Source organism: Heterodontus francisci, chromosome 4 (genome assembly GCF_036365525.1).
Source record: "Heterodontus francisci isolate sHetFra1 chromosome 4, sHetFra1.hap1, whole genome shotgun sequence".
NCBI lineage: Eukaryota > Metazoa > Chordata > Chondrichthyes > Heterodontiformes > Heterodontidae > Heterodontus > Heterodontus francisci.
In genome coordinates this window covers 43,813,036-43,832,710 of record NC_090374.1, presented here as the reverse complement: position 1 = coordinate 43,832,710, position 19,675 = coordinate 43,813,036, and the positions used below count along the sequence as shown (strand labels likewise).

General features: G+C 40.2%; 1 protein-coding gene across 6 annotated transcripts in view; it reads right to left on the bottom strand.

The window, feature by feature from the left end:
- The window catches only part of mast4 (microtubule associated serine/threonine kinase family member 4), a 575,541-nt gene that overhangs the window by 102,198 nt on the left and 453,668 nt on the right, over window positions 1-19,675 (bottom strand). For 4 of the 6 annotated variants that reach the window (XM_068029433.1, XM_068029435.1, XM_068029437.1 and 1 more), the window contains 5 exons: window positions 17,763-17,835; window positions 15,334-15,412; window positions 14,232-14,389; window positions 9,358-9,433; window positions 7,983-8,192 (listed from right to left, as the gene is read on the bottom strand). In XM_068029433.1, coding sequence (XP_067885534.1) covers window positions 7,983-8,192; window positions 9,358-9,433; window positions 14,232-14,389; window positions 15,334-15,412; window positions 17,763-17,835 — 596 coding nt within the window. The remainder of the gene's footprint in view (window positions 1-7,982; window positions 8,193-9,357; window positions 9,434-14,231; window positions 14,390-15,333; window positions 15,413-17,762; window positions 17,836-19,675) is intronic. The other 2 variants (XM_068029434.1, XM_068029436.1) reach the window with 1 other exon arrangement.

Below are 19,675 nucleotides of genomic sequence, written 5' to 3'. Positions count from 1 at the left end.
TGTTTTCACTGGAACGACGGAGGTGGAGGGGCGACATGATAGAGGTTTACAAAGTTATAAGCAGCATGGACAGAGTGGATAGTCAGAAGCTTCCTCCCAGGGTGGAAGAGTCAGTTACTAGGGGACATAGGTTTAAGGTGAGAGGGCAAAGTTTAGAGGAGATGTGCGAGGCAAGTTCTTTACACAGAGGGTGGTGAGTGCCTGGAACTTGTTGCCGGGGGAGGTGGTGCAAGCAGATACCATAGAGACGTTTAAGAGGCATCTTGACAAATACATGAATAAGATGGGAATAGAGGGATACGGACCCCAGAAGTGCAGAAGGTTTTAGTTTAGGCAGGCATCAAGATCGGCGCAGGCTTGGAGGGCCGAATGGCCTGTTCCTGTGCTGTTCTGTTCTTTGTTCTATTTGCTACTCTCCGATCATCTGGCACCTCCCCCCATATGTAGGGAAGATTGGAAGATTATGACAATCCTTTCTGTTATCTCCAATACCACTTCCTTTAGCAACCTGGGATGCAAGCCATCTGGACCAGGTGACTTATCTACCCTAAGCCTATTCAGTTTTACCAGTACCTCCTCACTCTCAATTTTTACCCTATCCATTGCCTCTACTCTTTCCACTTCTGCCAATATTTTGTCTGATTCCTCTTCCTTAGTAAACACCGATACAAAGTACTCATTCAGTATTCTAGCCATGCCCTGTGCCTCTAAGCTTATATTACCATCTTTGTCCAGAACAGGGCACAGTCCAACTTTTACTACTTGCTTACTATTTACATGCTGGTGGAAGATTTTTGGATTCCCTTTTATGTTGACTGCCATTCTATTCTCACTTTACCAGTCTTATTTTCCTCTTCACTTCCCTTCCCAACGTATTGCATTTGGGCTGGTCTTCACTTGAGGAATTCACCTGACATGCATCATACACCCTTCTTTTTTGTTTCTTCATAATCTCTATCTCTCCGTCATCCAAGCAGCCCCGTTTTTGGTTCCCTTACCTTTTGCCCTTGTTGGAATGTACCTTGCCTGTACCTGAAGCATCTCTTCCTTAAAGATAACCCATCGTTCCGTTACGCATTTGGCCTGTTAGTCTTTGGTTCCATTCTATCCTGGCTAGATCCCTTCTCATCATGTTGAAATTAGCCCTCTTCCAATCTAGCCATTCAACCTTAAATCGTTGCTTGTTTTTCTGCATTACAAGTCTAAACCTTATGATATGATCATTCTTATCCAAGCGCTCTTGGTCCACTTGGCCCACCTCATTTCCCAGCACCAGATCCAGGAATGCCTTTCTAGTTGAGCCGAGAACTTGCTGATCAGGGAAGTTCTCCTGAACACAATCCAGAAATTCCTCCCCCTCCTTTCCCTTTACTCTAAAATTATCCCAATTGATATTTGGGTAATTGAAGTCCCCCAATATCAGCACTCTATAGATTTTGCACATCTCTGTGAAGTTAAAGATTTAAACATTAAAATTGAACTTAATGAAATACAATTAAATAAGTAAGAGATTTAAAACAAACTCCACAGTGACTTCAAAAAATGATTATTGTTTTGAAAACTGAAAATTAAAATTTGGTCTGTCATTGACTCAGCACGTTTCTGGATGAGTAACTCAGCTGCTCAGACTGGAATGGTCTTGGACCAACCTTAGTGGAGGGTGGGGGGGGCGGGGGGGTGGGGCGGGAGTTGGGCTTGGTTTGCAATTGCTCCCAGAGCTGCTGGGTAATGAAAGAGGGAAATTAACCAGAGGCTTCTGAGCAGTATTTGGCAATCCTTGCTGAAAAGGCGATTATATAAGGATAGGATTGGCATCGGCAGTGCTGCCTTTATCTTGTGATATAACCTGCCAACAATCACTCTCCAGGTTTATACATGGCTGATGGCTACTTGGGCGAAGGATGAAAGGGTACCTAAAGTGCCTAGAACTATTTCTTGGCTGGCAGTTAGTGGCCTCAGCGAATGAAGGAAGAAATCTGGTGTGGAAAAAAATACATATTAATTTGAATAATACATTTGCAATACATAAAAAACCTTAAAATAATGAAAATTTAAAAGACAACTATGAGATTTTTGTATGCCAATTACCGTTAAACACAAACTTTCTTTCCTCAATCAGCTCTCACATTCAAATAACCAAGGAGAAGTGTTGTTTGGTGCATTTATGCAGCACTGCCATAATAATGCAAACCAATAGTATTTTTAAAATGTTGTGCATTCAAAAAAGATCCATCCTCAGATGTCAATTATAATGTGCATTCCTGAAATGGAAGCATGTGTAATTAGTATGACATATGTAAACGCACAAAATGTGGTAAATAAGATGGATATGCTGCAGGCACATATAGTCCTCGAGGCGGCCAACATCCCCAGCATATACACCCTACTAAGCCAGCGGTGCCTGAGATGGCTTGGCCATGTCAGCCGCATGGAAGATGGCAGTATCCCCAAAGACACATCGTACAGCGAGCTCGTCACTGGTACCAGACCCACCGGCCGTCCATGTCTCCGCTTTAAAGACGCGACATGAAGTCCTGTGACATTGATCACAAGTCGTGGGAGTCAGTTGCCAGCAATCGCCAGAGCTGGCGGGCAGCCATAAAGGTGGGGCAAAAGCGTGGCGAGTCGAAGAGACTTAGCAGTTGGCAGGAAAAAAGACAGAAGCGCAAGCAGAGAGCTAACTGTGTAACAGCCCTGACAACCAATTTTATCTGCAGCACCTGTGGAAGAGTCTGTCACTCTAGAATTGGCCTTTATAGCCACTCCAGGCACTGCTTCACAAACCATTGACCACCTCCAGGCGGCACCCATTGTCTCTCGAAACAAGGAGGCCAAAGAGAAAGAAAAAAAGAGACATATAGCCACAAGGGAATATGATGTTGTGGTGATAATTGAGACCTGACTTAAAAAGGGCAGGACTGGGTACTAAATATTCCTGGATACAAGGTGTTCCGATAGAAAAGAAAGGTGGCAGCATTAATTACAGGGATTACAGTGCTGGAGAGAGAGGATGTCCTGGAGGGGTCAAGGGGAGAATCTATTTGGTTAGAGTTAAGAAACAATAGAGGTATTATTACACTACTGGGTGTATTCTATAGGCCACTAACTAGTGGGAAAGATATAGAGGAACAAAATTGCAGGAAAATTAGAGAGATGTAAAAACTATAAAGTAGTGGTAATGGGGGACTTTAATTATCCTAATATAGACTGCATTTGTAATAGTGTAAGGGGAAGAGTTTCCAAAGTGTGTTCAGGAGAATAGTCTTGATTAGTATGTTTCGGTCCCAACGAGGAAGGCGGTGTCGTGCACAGAAGGAGCCGTGATGAAATAAACGACGACATGGAAGAATTATGAATTTTTTAAAAATCAACTGTTAAACAAAACCACAAGAACATGGACACTTGTACCACAGTCAAAATGGAATAGCAGTCACATGACCCCTGGAAATCAACAAACCTGTCTACAAGAATGGAACTCGTTAACCTCATCTGAAATAATTCGGCGGAGACCCCCTTTGAAATTGAAAAGAGCACTATTGCATTAATGACTCTTATCAACATGAATGAACTAACAAAGGATTCTGGAGACTGACGGACTCACAGCACAAACCAAAATTGAATAGGTGTGAAATAGCACTGTAGAAGGGTCCCCATTTAGCCATCAATCCATAGCTGTGGTCTCCACATTCTAGTTCATTGTGTGGTCACACCAGGGATCGAGCCATGTGTCTCGTAACAGAAACTTTAATGTGATGAATTTTTACCTTAAAAAGGTAACCCTCTGGAGAAAGAGGGGGAGATCAGAAAGTAGTCCAGTCAGAGGCTATGAAAGAGATCCAACCAAGCAAGGAAGAAATCCTGCTGCTAATTCTACACTTCAACTTTCTGCAGCAGAGAACGTAAAGTGACTACCACCTCCAGTCTTATTTATTTGTTTTTTGCGGTATGTGGATGTTGCTGGCTAGGCCAGGAGTTATTGCTGATCCCTAATTGCCCTTGAACTCAGTGGCTTGCTAGGCCATTTCAGAGGAACTTTAAGAGTCAACCACATTGCTGTGGGTCCAGAGTTACATGTAGGCCAGACCAGGTAAGGACAGCAGATTTCCTTCCCTAAAGGACATTAGTGAACCAGATGGGTTTTTACAACAATAGACAGTGGTTTCATGGTCACCATTTTTTAGTTCCCAGATTAACTGAATTCAAATTTCACCATCTGCCATGGTGGGATTCAAACCCATGTCCCCAGAGTAGTAGCCTGGGTCGCTGGGTTACTAGTCCAGTGACATTACCACTACACCACTGCCTTACCCACGAGTCTGAAGTTTTAACCGCCAGAAAATCTAAAACACCTCAACAAGTTCAAGACTACAAACACCCAGGCTTGCACCTTTAAAAAGAAATGGTCCTCCTGAAAAGATTCAACAGGTTTACCGTTATCCATGAACACCTACCTCACTTTGAACTTTAAACTGTTTACTCTTTTTCTCTATATCTGTTCGTATGTATGTGTGTGAGTGTGAATGTGCGTGTGGGAGAGGTTGTGACCATTTTGGGAATTGTGTAAAAATAAATATTTTTGTTTAACCTAAGAGAAAACTTGTCTTTTGTCAGTTTATTTGACCCTACAAAAAAACCCGGGGACTAACTCACTATTTTTAACAAAACACAACTGAGAGGTGAACAGTGGGAACCACCCACACCCCTTTTCACCTGTCCATAACAGAGGCATTGATTGATCTGGTTCTGAGGAATGAGGTGGGTCAAGTGGAACAAGTGTCAGTTGGGGAACATTTAGGGGACAGTGACGACAGCATTGTAAAGTTTAGGTTAGCTATGGAAGAGAACAAGGAGCAATCTAGAGTAAAAATACTTAATTGGAGGAGGGCCAATTTCAGATAATGGATTTGGTCTGGGTAAATTGGAATCAAGAGATTGGAAGGCAAAACTAACAGAACAATAGCCTGCCTTTAAAGAGGTGGTGGTTTGGGTGCAGTCAAGGTACATGCCCACAAAGGAGGGGGGAAAGGGGTAAGGCGACCAAAGCAAGACCTCCTCGATGATGAAAGAGACTGAGAAGAAGAAAAAGGGTGCGTATGACAATGTCAGGTTAATAATACAAGTGAAAGCCAGGCTGAATATAGAAAGTTCAGAAGGGAAGTGAAAAGGGAAATAAAAGAGGCAAAGAGAGAGTATAAGAAGAGACTGACAGCTAACATAAAAGGAAATCCAAAGGTCTTCTATCGGCATATAAACAGAAAAAGGGTGCTAAAAGGAGGGGTGGGACCAATTAGGGACCAAAAAAGGGATCTACGCAGGGAGGCAGAGGTACTAAAGGAGCACTTTGCATCTATCTTTACCAAGGAATAATATGATGCCAAAGTCATAGCGAAAGAAGAGGCAGTTGAGATACTGGCAGGGCTAAAAATTGATAAAGAGACGGTATTAGAAAGGCTGGCTGTGCTTAAAGTTGATTAAGTCACTAGGATGGGATGGGAGGCATCCAAGGATGCTGAGGGTAATTGCCGAGGCACCGACCATAATCTTCCAATCCTTCTTGGATACAGGGGTGGTGCCAGAGGACTGGAGAATTGCAAATGTTACACCCTTGTTCAAAACAAAACCCAGCAACTACAGGCCAGTTTAACCTTGGTGGTGGGAAAGCTTTTAGAAATTATAATATGGGACAAAATTATCACTTGGACAAGTGTGGATTAATTAAGGAAAGCCAGAACTGATTTGTTAAGGGCAAATCTTGTGTAACTAACTTGATTGAGTTTTTCGACAAGGTAACAGAGAAGGTTGATGAGGGTAATGCAGTTGATGTGGTGTACCTGGACTTCCAAAAGGCTTTTGATAAAAATGCCACATAACAAGCTTGTCAGCAAAGGTAAAGCTCCATGGAATAAAAGGGAAAGTAGCATCATGGATATGAAGTTGGCTGAGTGACAGGAAACAGAGAGTAGCAGTGAATGGTTGTTATTCAGATTGGAGGAAGGTATATAGCGGGGTTCCCCAGGGGCTGGTACCAGGATCATGGCTTTTCTTGATATATATTAATGACCTAGATTTGGGTGCACAGGGCCGAATTTCAAAATTTGCAGATGGCACAAAACTTGGAAGTATTGTGAACTGTGGGGAGGACAGTGATGAACTTCAAGAGGACATGGACAGACTGATGGAATGGGCGGACACGTGACAAATGAAATTTAATGTAAAGAAGTGTGAAGAGATACATTTTTGGTAGGAAGAATAAGGAAAAGCCATATAAAATAAAGAACATAATTTGAAAGTGGGTGTAGGAGCAGACCCAGCAGACCTGGGTCACAAATCATTGAAGGTGGCAAGGCAGGTTGAGAAATCAGGGTAATAAGTGTCAGGCAAGCCCCCCACCTATCAAGACTGAGGCACACGTTATTTTGCCACATGAAATTAAAACTTAAAATTGCAAGCCTCTGACTAGAAAGACATTTTCATAATGGCAGACAGTATTGGAACAATGAAGAACCAGTCCCTGCCCCAATATACCGAAGAGACCTGGTCAAACCAGTCAGCCACGTGGCCACCTGCAGGCCAACGAGGGGCGTTTTAAACGGGAAAAACAGAATTTGAACTCAGAACGTTGTGTGCTCCTTGTTGGAACAGAATCTCCAGTCCTGCCTGCCTCCATCTCTTTCCCACGGAACTGAATCTTGTGAAAACACGGGCACCTCAAAGACAGAAAAGTCTCCTACATGAACAAGGTTTAAAAGCAACACTGGGCCCCGACGAACAGCAAGACTACCTACAATCAAGTGAGCTCGAATCACAGTAAACAACAGACTCTTCTGATAATGCCTAAAAGCCTTCTCTACTATATTGTCCTCTTCTCTTTTCTGTCCCTATCTGCATGTGTATATCGCGTGTGCATGCTAGCGTGGGCGCGTTGTATATCCATAGGCGGGAACTGTATTAGAGTTTAAGTTTAATCTTAAGGTTTAATAAATTTCATCTTTCTCCTTTAAACCTGAGAAAACCTGGTGTGTTGGTTTCTTTGCCTTATAATTGGAAAGTTGTGAACAAGGATTCACAAAAGGGGGGAGCTCAAAACACCTTACATACCGTTCTCACCTGGTTGTAATATAAGGCATATGGGGTTCTGGGCGTTATTATAAATAAAGGCATAGAGTACAAAAGCAAGGAAATTATGGTGAACCTTTATAAAACACATGTTCAGCCTCAACTCGAGTAGTGTATCCAATTCTGGGCACCACACTTTAGGAATAATGTGAAGGCTTTAGAGAGGTTGCAGAAAAGATTTGAGAATCGTTCCAGGAATGAGGGACTTCAATTACATGGATAGATTGGAGAAGCTGGGATTGTTTTCCATAGGAAGAGAAGGTTGAGAGGAGATTTGATAGATGCATTCTAAGTTATGAGGGGTCTGGACCATGTGAATAGAGAGAAACATTCGCAGAAAGGTCAAGAACCAGAGAACACCAATATAAGGTTATTGGCAAACGAACCAACTGCAGCATGAAGAATAACTTTTTTTTTTAAACAAAGTGAGTGGTTAGGATCTGGAATGCACTTCCTGACAGCGTGGTGAAGGCAGATTCAATCGTGGCTTTCAAAGGGTATTGGATAAAAACCTGAAGAGAAAATATTTGTAGGGCAACGAAGAAGGGCTGGGGAGTGTTGCTCTTGCAGAGAGCCGGCATGGATATGACATACCAAATGGTTGCCTCCTATGCTGTAACCATTCTATGTTGATAATGGCTCAACAGCCTACTTCAATGCAAAATTCCTCCAATAACCTGGTAATAAAAACCTTTTGAAACCTTCACCTGCAGTAAGGCTTTTTGTTTATTCATTTTATCCAAGCCGTTTAACTGCCAGCTTCAGATCTTACACTGCTACCTGACATAGCCACATAGTTTCCACATCACAAAAGAATCACATTTGTTGTTATCCCATTACCAAAATAAACACTTAGAAATACCTACTTCCTGCAACAACTTTTCTAATTTTTCCTGCAATTCAAAGAAGTATCTGGAGGTGATGTGGCCCTGTCGGGATTTATCCAGGCAATCTCGTGCCAGTTCAATGATCTGATGATGTGCAAAACTGAGGACTCCATCTGCCAGTGGAAGAACATTGTCAGGAGAATAGCTGGTGATAATGTCCTGCAGCCTCTCTTCCATCTGGGCTGTGGCCTAAGGATTAAAACAACTTGGTTAATGTGCTAAGTATTAAATAAACCCCGACAAAATAGAAAGTTCTGAAATATTGCTGATCAGATGTAAAATCCAGAAACACTGATTTTCAGGTTTATAATATTTAACAGAGTATTTCAGGACTTTCCTTTTGAAACTGCATTGCTAAAAACTTATTTTACAATGATTATACATTTAAAAATAATTTTACTCAAGCTAACAATATTGGTTATTCTAGAATGGCTTATTTATAGACTGCATATTTGATTTACAGGCCACTCATGGCACTGAAACAAAATTTATTGACACTCATTAGTTTGTGAAGTGTTCCATCAGGTCAGTCACTTATGGGCCATAAATCATGTTCAATGGCTCCTCATACTGCACCCTCTATACAAGAGAAGTTATAGCTTCAAAGTGCATGTCACCAAAAGTATTTCCCCTCTGAAGACTGATGAAAAAACGCTAATCATACGCATTTTGGAATAGGTATGAAAGATTGCACTCAGTAACTACTTTTTTTTTAAGATGGCCAACAGATCCTGGGAGGGACATTTCTTTTACAAAGGGGTGGACAGTTATAATTTGATTTTATGCCCTGTTATTATAAAAGTACTAAAATTACAGGAATAAGGCTTCTTAAAGATTAGGAATGTCCATTTATTGTGAGAGCACCTCCAGTGAACTGAAATACTGATAATTTAAAAAAACTTGAATTGTACCTACGTCTACGGTCCTTTTAGGTCCCCCGCCCTATTCCCTATGTTTTGATTTAATTTTAACTGTGATTTTACTTCTGTTGTAGACAATCTAGCCTAACCTCTCTTCACATGACTTTCCCCCCTTGAAAATTACATTTTAAATCTTTAATTCACGGTTTTCTTTAGCTTCCTACAGTCCATTTTGAATTGGGAGCAAGTTTCGTAATCCAGTTTTTCAGCCAATGAAAAGTCCAGATTTGGTGAAGGAATGCATTTTTGCACAACAAACCAAGGCAGCAGCTGCTGAATACACTCAACTACCCCGCAAACATGTTTACTGCTTTTGAAGGGTTAAAAATAAAAGTTTGAAATCTGTACCAATTTCTATTGTAGAAATGTGTGACAATACTCTGCGGTTGCCAATTTACTATAGATTGAACTATATCAGCTGTAAACAATCTTGCCTTTGGAAATCGCTCTTTGTAGACATGGTTCATCATGATTATCTCGTTATCACAGCAGGCTGGAGAACGTCCAGGGCTACGAACAAGACAAACAATATTTTATAAGCAATTGCCACTTTATTCACTAAGATTTAATCATTTTTCTCGAGATTCCTCGATGATAACCTCCAAACAGGGTGGCAATTATGGTATCATTTACCTAAACTATTCTGCAGACCTTGCCCTTCCAGATCATTCAAGCACAGACCAAATATCAGTTCTAAATCAGACCAAACTTCAAATGCTCTGAACCCAACAACGTTCCTACAATACAATCACACCTACATAAAAGTACTTTTCATGGAGCTTTTAAAGTTAGAATGGCTTGTCTGTACTCTTCTTAAGTGCAAACATTATCTAAAGCCATTTCAAATGTATGCAGGTTTATTCGCTATTATTTAATTGTCTACACACTTCAAAACATTCTAACATGAAAGGACTATTTGCATGAACATAGCATTTAAAGTAGAGAATATGGTTCTTTCAATAGTGCTTCAGCTGTACTAATCCATTTTGCTCCAAATTCTTTATCATCAGCTTTTATTGAATGACACACAATGGGCTTTTATGCCATGCACACACTGAATTTGTGTTTTAATTATTTGTTAAAAAGTATTAAGGTATATAAAATTACAGAATATCTGAAATACAAAAATTACATTGAAACACATTTAACAATATATTTATTCCATAGTCATTAATAGTATACTGTAAACATACCAAGACATATTTGCAGTAAGGTTCACATCACCTTTAAGTTCAAGCACATTCTAAAAGCTCCATCTGTTCTCCAAAAATACTTCAAATTTTGAAAATATCTTTAGATGCAGTCTAGATGGGTCTAAGAGTAGCCTCCTCTGGTGCGAAGTAAATTATGATGGATTTGGTGCAAAAGCACCAAGCTCATTTGACTGAAGTGATGTGCAGAAACGGAGTACTCTGTAACTGTTTGAACATTAGGGCCTGGAATTCTGTTTGATTGACGTGGCTTTTACATTGTGGCGTAACTGGCGCAAAAGATAACAGAATTTTAAGAACAAATTGTGTTCGTGCAGCTCGAGTTTCCATGACCTTTTGCAGTTGCTTTAAAACTGGAAGCAGGTCCTGCCAACAAAACTGGACATGGCCCAAGGTGAATTAATTATCATTGGGTGTTTATGCTAATTGTATCATTTGCAGGCCTTGAGGAGGCTCCAAAAATTAAGCTGGTTGTTTTGGGCATAAGGACACTACTAAGAACATTTTGAAACGTTCTGAATGAAATTTGTCTTTTTAATTCACTGAGGAACTGACTACTCTAGCCCAATGTAACTCCAGAATAGTTCTTTTTTTTTAAGTCATTTTCAGAAATTTAAAATTGGATTACACACAGGTTCTGGATTGACACCAATTTAAAATGCTTATTTTTTGATAAGCCCATTTTCAGCTTCATTCATCAAACTTTATCATGTTACCACTCAAGCATATCGAGGAATGGATTTTAAAGCAACAATTTTTTTTAAAAAATGATGTTTTAAAGATACTGCCCAGTTGTGCCAGATTTTGCATTTGGTGATATGCAAATGAATTTGAGCAGAAACCCAGGGAGGAGTATGGAAACACTTTTCAAAACAGGGGCATTTTAACACCAGAACCGTCAAAGCTGAAACTCTACCCCAATTACATTTAAGGTCACAAGGTGGCACTGGCAAAAAAAAAGCACACCAAAATTTGAGAATCAAATAAAATAACTATTCTTTCAGGGTTTTTTTTGGAAATCTCGATACCAGTTAGTGCTCTCCTATAGATTTTCCATAACAAGGGAATGGGGAATTGTACTTTATGCTAAATAAACTCCAACAGATCTGTAAATCCAACTAAAGATGTATTGCCTAGTTCTAAAGGAACAACTGACACTTTATTTTAAGGTCCATCTGGTCCACAACTGAGTGGACCTTAAATAGAACACACTATAGTGCAAACAAGAGAGATAGATGGTGTGAATGATGAGGTCAGTGCAAAGCACAAAGCCCAGAACCAAGCCTCATACCAGGCTGAAGTCAAAATATCAGTGAATATTAATTACTTAACAGCTGCCAACCCAAAGACAAATCTTTCATGGAAAAAACATTTTTAATGGGATGAGACAGAAGGCATTCTTGTCCAAGGATTTTCCAGAGCTAATTACAGCTCTGTGTAGTCTGGGAGTTTCAGACTGAGCTGGAATTTCAGCCAAGACTTTTCCAGACACAGAGGATCTGAAACTATGCCAGCTTTCTGTTTCCAGTCAACATGTGCCAGCTAGAGCAAAGGTGATGACCAAGAACTCCTGGGCCAATTTGGAATCATTAGTATCAACTGCAGTATATGTAGCCTTGGGGTCAAAGGTTTTCTATGTCAGCCCTCTAACTAAACTGCCTGTTCAGAACTCAAGATATTTCCAAATTGCCGCTTGCCCTGAATGAATTTAAGACCAATACGCAAAACAAAACGAACTTAAGGCATAAAATAAGTTCAAAAGCACATTTATGAAATAAATTTATGGAGACCATGAGCTTCAAAGGGAGTCAGAATTTATCCTTACTGATTAGACCAAATCAAGGGAAATTAGTGCCCAGTCACTGTTAAATTGCAACATGGCGCCCAGGAAGATCTAGCTTCTTCCGATTGTTTTGCGAGTTCTCTATTCTAGAACAGGCATATAATATCCATTTAAAGGATCTCTAAGTTTGTTCCTGAGAGAATATAGACTCCTAGGCCGGAATATTATTGGCACGGCAGAGGCCCTGACAAAGGGCATGAAAGCTGGGGGTAACCCCGCCTCGGCCATTTGTGGGACCCCCGGCTGCATTTTTCAGCTGTCTGGCAACTAATTAGTTGCCATCAGGGCTTTAAAGGATAGGCGCCCAACCTCCAGAAACTGTCGGCCAATCAGAGGGCCTGCAGCTCAGCAGCGCCACCAGGAGTGGTGGCCACTGCTGGGACTGCGCCTGGAAGAAAGGACACCATGGAAGCAGGCCACCCTCCCAACCAGGTAACTGGAGTCAGGGATGCTGGGGCTAGTCAGGCAGACCTCGGTAAGGGAGGGTGGGTTGGCGAGGGTGTTGCCATGGGGAAGCCATTGCCACCAGGGGGCCCCAGATGCCCGAATAAGAAGGCCCCTTGCCCCTCCCGAGCCCAGAGGGAGGTTGCAAGGTTTACCAGATGGTCTCTCCATGTGGTGGAGGGCTCATCAGGTCAAATGCCAACGGCGATGGGAAGAGGCCTTTAGTTAGCCACTCAACTGGCTCAATTGACCTCTGGACGGGAGGGCCATCCTCCACCTTCCCTGTCACTGGTAAAATGGCATGACAGTGGAAAACGATGGGCACTCTGCTCCCTGCCATATCTCGCCATTTTAACAGGCCTCCCCATCACCCAGCCCATCCCCAGAGGGCTGGTAAAATCCAGCCCCCACTTTCAGAGCAGTCCCACTCTTGGCAATCACTACTGGGTTAGATTTCAATGTTTGTTGCTCTTTTCTGTTCTATCCTAGATATCTATTTTTGGATTCATTTTTGTGACTCTCTCAGGTATTCTGATTAGTGCTGACCAAAACAATCAAATCTGTGCTTAATCATAGAGGGGATGATAAGGAAACCCACAGAAGCTAATGGATGTGAGAAACTTGTTAAATCAGCATTAAGTTACAATCTGAACCTTTAGGATAGTCATCACACCCAAAACTTAGGCATTAGCTAGAAATAAAAATTGTGCTTAAGCATAAGCATCGAAAGGGAATATATTCTCAGCCTTCTCCCCCAAAGAAACTGAGGGGTTCTGTAATTCATCAAGTTCCTCAAAATCGCTAAGTAAATAGCAACACTGAAACCAGAGAACAGGCAGCAGGGATTGCTGGAGCTGAAGTGAAAGCCCAGACAGGACACCGTCCTCAAGTCCATATTAACAATCTATCTAAATCTGGCAATAAAAGCCAGGTTTGTCCAATTTCAGACAAATCCTAAAAGTAGTTGACGTTGCTTTAAAAATTAATTATTCAGTCATGAATAATTACTGAATATGATAAAGCATATTTATTGATTGGAACCACTCAGCAGGTCTGGCAGCATCTGTGGAAAGAGAAGCAGAGTTAACGTTTCGGGTCAGTGACCCTTCTTCGGAACTGAAACGTTAACTCTGCTTCTCTTTCCACAGATGCTGCCAAACCTGCTGAGTGGTTCCAGCATTTCTTGTTTTTATTTCAGATTTCCAGCATCCTCAGTATTTTGCTTTTATATTTATTGATTGAGTAGACGAGTCATATTGACCAGGAAGGTCAACTGGGAGTTTTGGCTAATTGCATTCTGTGGGGATTGGGTGGGGGTAGAATTAAACTTGACTTTTATACTTTGAGTAGTCTGGGGGCACCATCATGGATCACACGTGAATACTGGCCACTTAAATGATGTAGCAAGAGGATGTCTGGCACTCTGAGAACCATACCTCATACCTCATTGTGGGGAAGGGTGGGGAGAAGAAAGAATTTTTTTGAAAAGTCATACAGAAAAATACATTTAAGACAGAAATCCTAAATATTCCACTACTGTGATCAGAATTATTCTTCTTTGGCCCATTATTTGGAAACTGTTTAAAAGACCTGAAATAATTAATAAAACTGGCTTTTTCACTCCAGTGATTAAATCCCTTTAGCAGATCCTGCTGTGTACTCCATGCAATATTAAGGCTTAGCGTTAATTTTTTTTTTGAGAGAACTGAAATTCTAGTCATCCCTAATTTTAGCAAAAAGTCTTGTTTTCACAATGATTTTTTGCATTATTAATATTAAAATTTTAGCTCTTAAGCTGCAGACTACAAACCTAAGACTCCTGGAGCGTGGTCGCATTGAAGGGGGCCTGCGTTTCTCATCATTGGCGATGGCATCTGTACTACAGAAATGCTTGGAAAGGAAGTGCAGTTCATCTGGAGTTGGTTGGTACGGCAACTGATGCAGCTTTTCCTGAGATGAACAAGATGACTAGAAAAATAACACAGGGAGAAGATTATAGATCAATTTATAGATTCCTCTTACTATAAAAGGATGCTGGATATTATGGAAGGTGCCCAAAATCCTGGTGGAATTACATAACGGACCAATAAAGATCAATTAATGGAATGTCAAACTGTAAGAAAATGTAAGAAAATCCTCTTTTTTTATAAAAAAAGATCATAAACCATTTATGCTATTACAGATAGTATCCTATATAATTTCACAGAAGAGGCGACAAACAAATAACATTTCCCAGATTAACAGGAGTCAATGCCTCCAATGAGTTTGGGAAAAAGTTATTCATTTTCCATTTAAATATTACCTTAATTATACATTATTAGCTACTTTGCTTATCTTTCAGTTGCCACCTCCTTGCCCAGACTAATGAGAATTACTTGACTATTCAACTGATTACACTGAACAATTATCCTAACCAGCTCGGGAGCATCAATTACAGTTTATATACTTTTGATCTATATCTATATATTTTTTAAATAACCCAAGGCCTAGCTTCTCAACATTTAATCTATCTACTCCAATTTGTATTGAAGAACATTGCCAACTTTACCCTGTCTCATTTTTTTTAATCCTCCAACCCAAATTCATTTCAGGATGGATCTGTTGTTGGTATAATTTTAAAAAAGAGATAATGATTCCAAAAATAAGTCACTATTTACTGAGGCTTGGGACGCTTAAAAATTGCTAAATCCTTTATCAGAAGCCAGAATATACGTAAGCACAACATTCCAGCACACCAGAACAAAGTATCACCCAAACACTTGGAATGCTTAGTATTATTTTAGCTTGCATGCAATGAATAGGTTTAGCTTTTAGCAAGTTAAGGCATGAAATCATTGTTGGCCTCTGTCCGCTCACTGGAGATTTTATGTTCTGCTGCTGCTAGAGATAAGACGAGGTAAAAAGGAACTTACGGACACTGTGGAGCTTGGAGTATTCGTGCCATAGCCAGATGATGGGAGGGAAGCCAAAGACCATCGACGCCCGTCACTCCTGAAATAATTTAAAAAGTCATTTCACAATCAGCACTAAAGACTATTTGAATTCGAACATCCACAAAACAATGATGGTTTCAATTCGCCTTTATTGTTTCTTTATTTAACAAGAGATGTGTGTGCACTGAGACAACAACAATGGTGGAGGTGGGAAGCTGTTTCACTTTAGACTGATGCTGTAGCTATAGCATAAGCTCATAGTGTAAATGCACCCATAAGGTAAATTAGTAATGTAGTAATTCAAAATTCAGAATGTTTTATTTTCTGAATTGAAATTATCTGCAAAATTTAATCAACACAATTGGTGATAATGCAGAAAACTATATCATTGGACACTGTTCCTGACAGCATCTAGAACATTGGGAAATTTAAAGAAAAACATTTAAGAATGATTCCATCAAAGATTATGGTCCAGCTTTTGCTATAGCAGGGCATCTAACAGCATCTGCCATTAGTTGATGTTTTTACACTTTTACGTGGCACGTTGCTGAAAGCATGAGCTGATAACACTGCAGTGATAGAAACTAGGCATCTGGGATCTGAGAGAACAGGGCAAGCAACTGTATCTTTCTCTAACCAATCAGATTGAAAGACAGATATAAATAGTGCAAGGACTGAGAAGGAAGTGTAAACTAGAGTGGGTGAACCCAATGTCAAATCAGGTACAGAAAGAGAAATAGAGAGGGAAAGAAAGATTATATTAAGAAAAAAGATACATAAAAGTTATATTTAACAATTTGAGAATCTCCAGCAATTAAAACCAGAAGGAATGAGACTCCACAATTGTAACAGTTAATTGTCAGTAATTAACACTCATTACATTGTTAAAAGTTTCTTAAACTTGAAATGATTTAATGATGCGTTTGCTGCACAAATACAGCAACTTCATGACATTCAATGCATTTCAACGTTGAAGCAGACAGCAAAGCTAATGGAGTGGATTAGTGGCTTAACTCTGATAACAACTTGTGCATTTTTGCATTTCACAGCTCACCCGCCCCTTGCCTGAAGCTGCTGTACCATTTGCACATAAATAACGACGAACAGCATTAGCCTCACTGTTATTTAAAGAGCAAAATCTGGCCCTGGCCTTAATACATGGGCAATCAGTGGAAAAAATTTAAACTGAGTGGGCTAAAAGCAAAGGCAGAATACCACCTGGCTCCTAAGCAGATGGTGAAAGGTTCAAATCTCAAAGTTACTCATCACTCAAATCCACCAGCTACTGTCAGTAGATGTGATAGTCAGGCCTAGGCTAGGCAAGAAGAATAAAAGGGTAAAAATGGGCAAAGGGACAAAAATTATTAGCTTATTGAGAATTAGAACATATTTTTCCCACATCCAAAATCTTGACCTTTCCCTTTTACACACTGTGCAAAGGATTTCATTCTCAAATTTATTTTAAACCTCCTCCCCAGACTGAAGCCTAGCAGAGCTTCTAACGACTTTCCTTGAATAAATGAGCACCTGCTTTATATATGAAAAATAAACATTCCCAGCACAGGGAAAATTAGAACTACAGATAGAAGCTAAAGTCTGTTCATGAAACATGTAACTTCCAACTACAGTGGCTAAATCTCAAGTTATATGGGTGTACTTTGAAAAACTAAAAATACAATATTCAGCTATATAAAATATGTACTTAAACCCCAACCCTCCTCTCACCCTCCAAAAAATTTCTCTGTCCAAAAAAAAAGCAAATGTTAAGTTTCATAGCAAAGATAAAAACAGGCAAAAGATAAAAGTTATGACAAAACAGATGAAAATTGCTTTGATAAGTGAGTAGCATGTTGCAAACATTTTTATAAACCACTCCCATGCTAGATTACCTGTCAGTTCTGTGGCCATGACTGAAGGATATCACCAGGTAGTTTAGAGGCAGAAAAACAAAGGCAAAATGTACACTTTTAAGACATTCAAACATATCTTAATATGATGACTGACAAAATCAGAATAAAACCCTTTTCCAGTCGGTACTCTTCCTACAAGACTCCAGAATGGCCACCAATTCCAATAAACTGATAAGGCCATGTTCTTCAAAGTTTGAATTGTATACAGATCAATTCATCTCTTATAAATTGGCATCGCAATACAATCAATCAGATGTCAACAATGTCACAGTGAACTGTTTCTGTTTTAACTAAGAAAACTCTACATTACTTTTTGGTATTTGATTACATATCTAGTCACCTGGGAGGGCCAAAATGGATTTTTATAACTAGAATAATCTAAAAATCATCCAAAAATGTGTTTTTAATACATTTCTTTAAGATATTAAAATGCTATGTCCACATGCAGCATTAATGTCTAAGATATTACTTGTTTGTGAAGATTTTGCTTCTACTCACCTTCGAGCGAAGGAAAAATGAGCTGAGGCACTGGGAGAGAAATTTCTTGGGCTGTCTTGAGGGCTGTTTCCTGCTAAAGAGATGAATGTCTTTTGATCAGTGTATATAGCCATGAAAAATTCTGTTAAAATAGGAACTGCATGAGGAATGTCTCCTTTTCATTGTAAATTTACAAAGTCCCTTTTAAGTAGATAACATCATGGACACAATCACTGAGTTTTTAAAGGTTTCATTCTGGAAAAAAAAAGCACACATACATATTTTGTGATGCCGTTGTACACTTTTATCTCAGTACTTATAGGAGCATATACTAGTGCTTTAAGGTCATTAGTTTGGTTGTACACCTTACAGAAATATTATTATTTGGTGGTGGGGGCAGACCTGCCAAGACTTGAAAGCAACGCCTGGGGTTCAGTTGCGTCTATGTCTTTACCTCTTCCCATTTATTTTTCTCCCTCCTCTGTATAAGAATCAATAGATGTTTTCTACCTTAAATGCAAGCACATTGCAAGCTACCCTCTATGGATCCTTCCACCGTGTTGAAGGCAAACATATGTGGAAACACTGAGGCTCGAGAAGACAGCTGCTGGAAAGTACTACCTTGAGGCTGGCTATGTGAACAAGCACTCAATTATCCAGACATTGCTGCTAACCTGATTAGTTTACAGAAAGGTAAGTCATTGTTGCTGAAGCTTCACATTTCCAACTGGTATAACTACTGTCCAAAGGGGGTATTTTGTATGTTCATACAGTGAGCAGGAAGATGATTGCAATGCACTCAAGCTTTTTGTCGATTTGTGATCTTTAATAGCTTTCAGTACTTTGTTTGATATCCATCTAGGAAGAGCTCAAACCTATGCTTGTCAATTGTCTAAAAACTAATAAGTGACAACTCTCCTGGGGTGGTGGTTGGGGGGGGAGGTGACAAGGCGAGCAAAAGGGTTAAGTTGGCACTAAGAGGCCTTACAAGAAATGAGTAGATCTTGTTAGGCCACATCAATAATTTGGCATCTAGCCAGGTAGGTCTGCAGTAATCTCAGATGCTGTTAATGACCAATAGACCAAATCTGGCTCATTAATGGAACTCACCCTGGCTCATTGGGAGGTGGACAGTCATTTATTAGACTTGCTCCACTAAACTCAAACAGGTGGATGGTCGTATCTGAAAAGCAACAACAATCTCTGTGCTAGTCAGCTGTGTACTTCTTGCTGGTTAAACATCAGTAGTACCAGTGTATATTTGAGGTTACATAGCTTTACTTCTCTCCACTCTTTACACAAGTTCTCTGGGTTTGTGCAAATATGCAGGTGGTGGGGCACACACTCCATATCAGCCAAATGATATGGATTTCGATTTCTCAGTAGTTCACTTTAGAGGCTCTTAAGCTTGGTGGTGGCTTGCCAAAATGCCAGCTGATCAAAAAAAAACTTAAAGCACTGCTGCCAAAATAAGCAGGTTCCAGATCTGGAGGGCATATTAAAAAACTACTTGCATTTAGATAGCAGCTCAATATAGGAAAACCCCCAAGCCACTTCACAGGATTGTAGCGAGACAAAAACTGAAACTAAGCTAAAGAAAGAGATATTAGGATGAGTGACTAAAAGCTTGGTTAAAGAGTTAGGTTTTAAGGGGGTTTTAAAGCTGGCGGGCAGCCATAAAGACAGGGCTAAATTGTGGCGAGTCGAAGAGACTTAGTAGTTGGCAGGAAAAAAGACAGAGGCGCAAGGGGAGAGCCAACTGTGCAACAGCCCCGACAAACAAATTTCTCTGCAGCACCTGTGGAAGAGCCTGTCACTCCAGAATTGGCCTTTATAGCCACTCCAGGCGCTGCTTCACAAACCACTGACCACCTCCAGGCGCGTATCCATTGTCTCTCGAGATAAGGAGGCCCAAAAGAAAGAAAGAAAGAAAG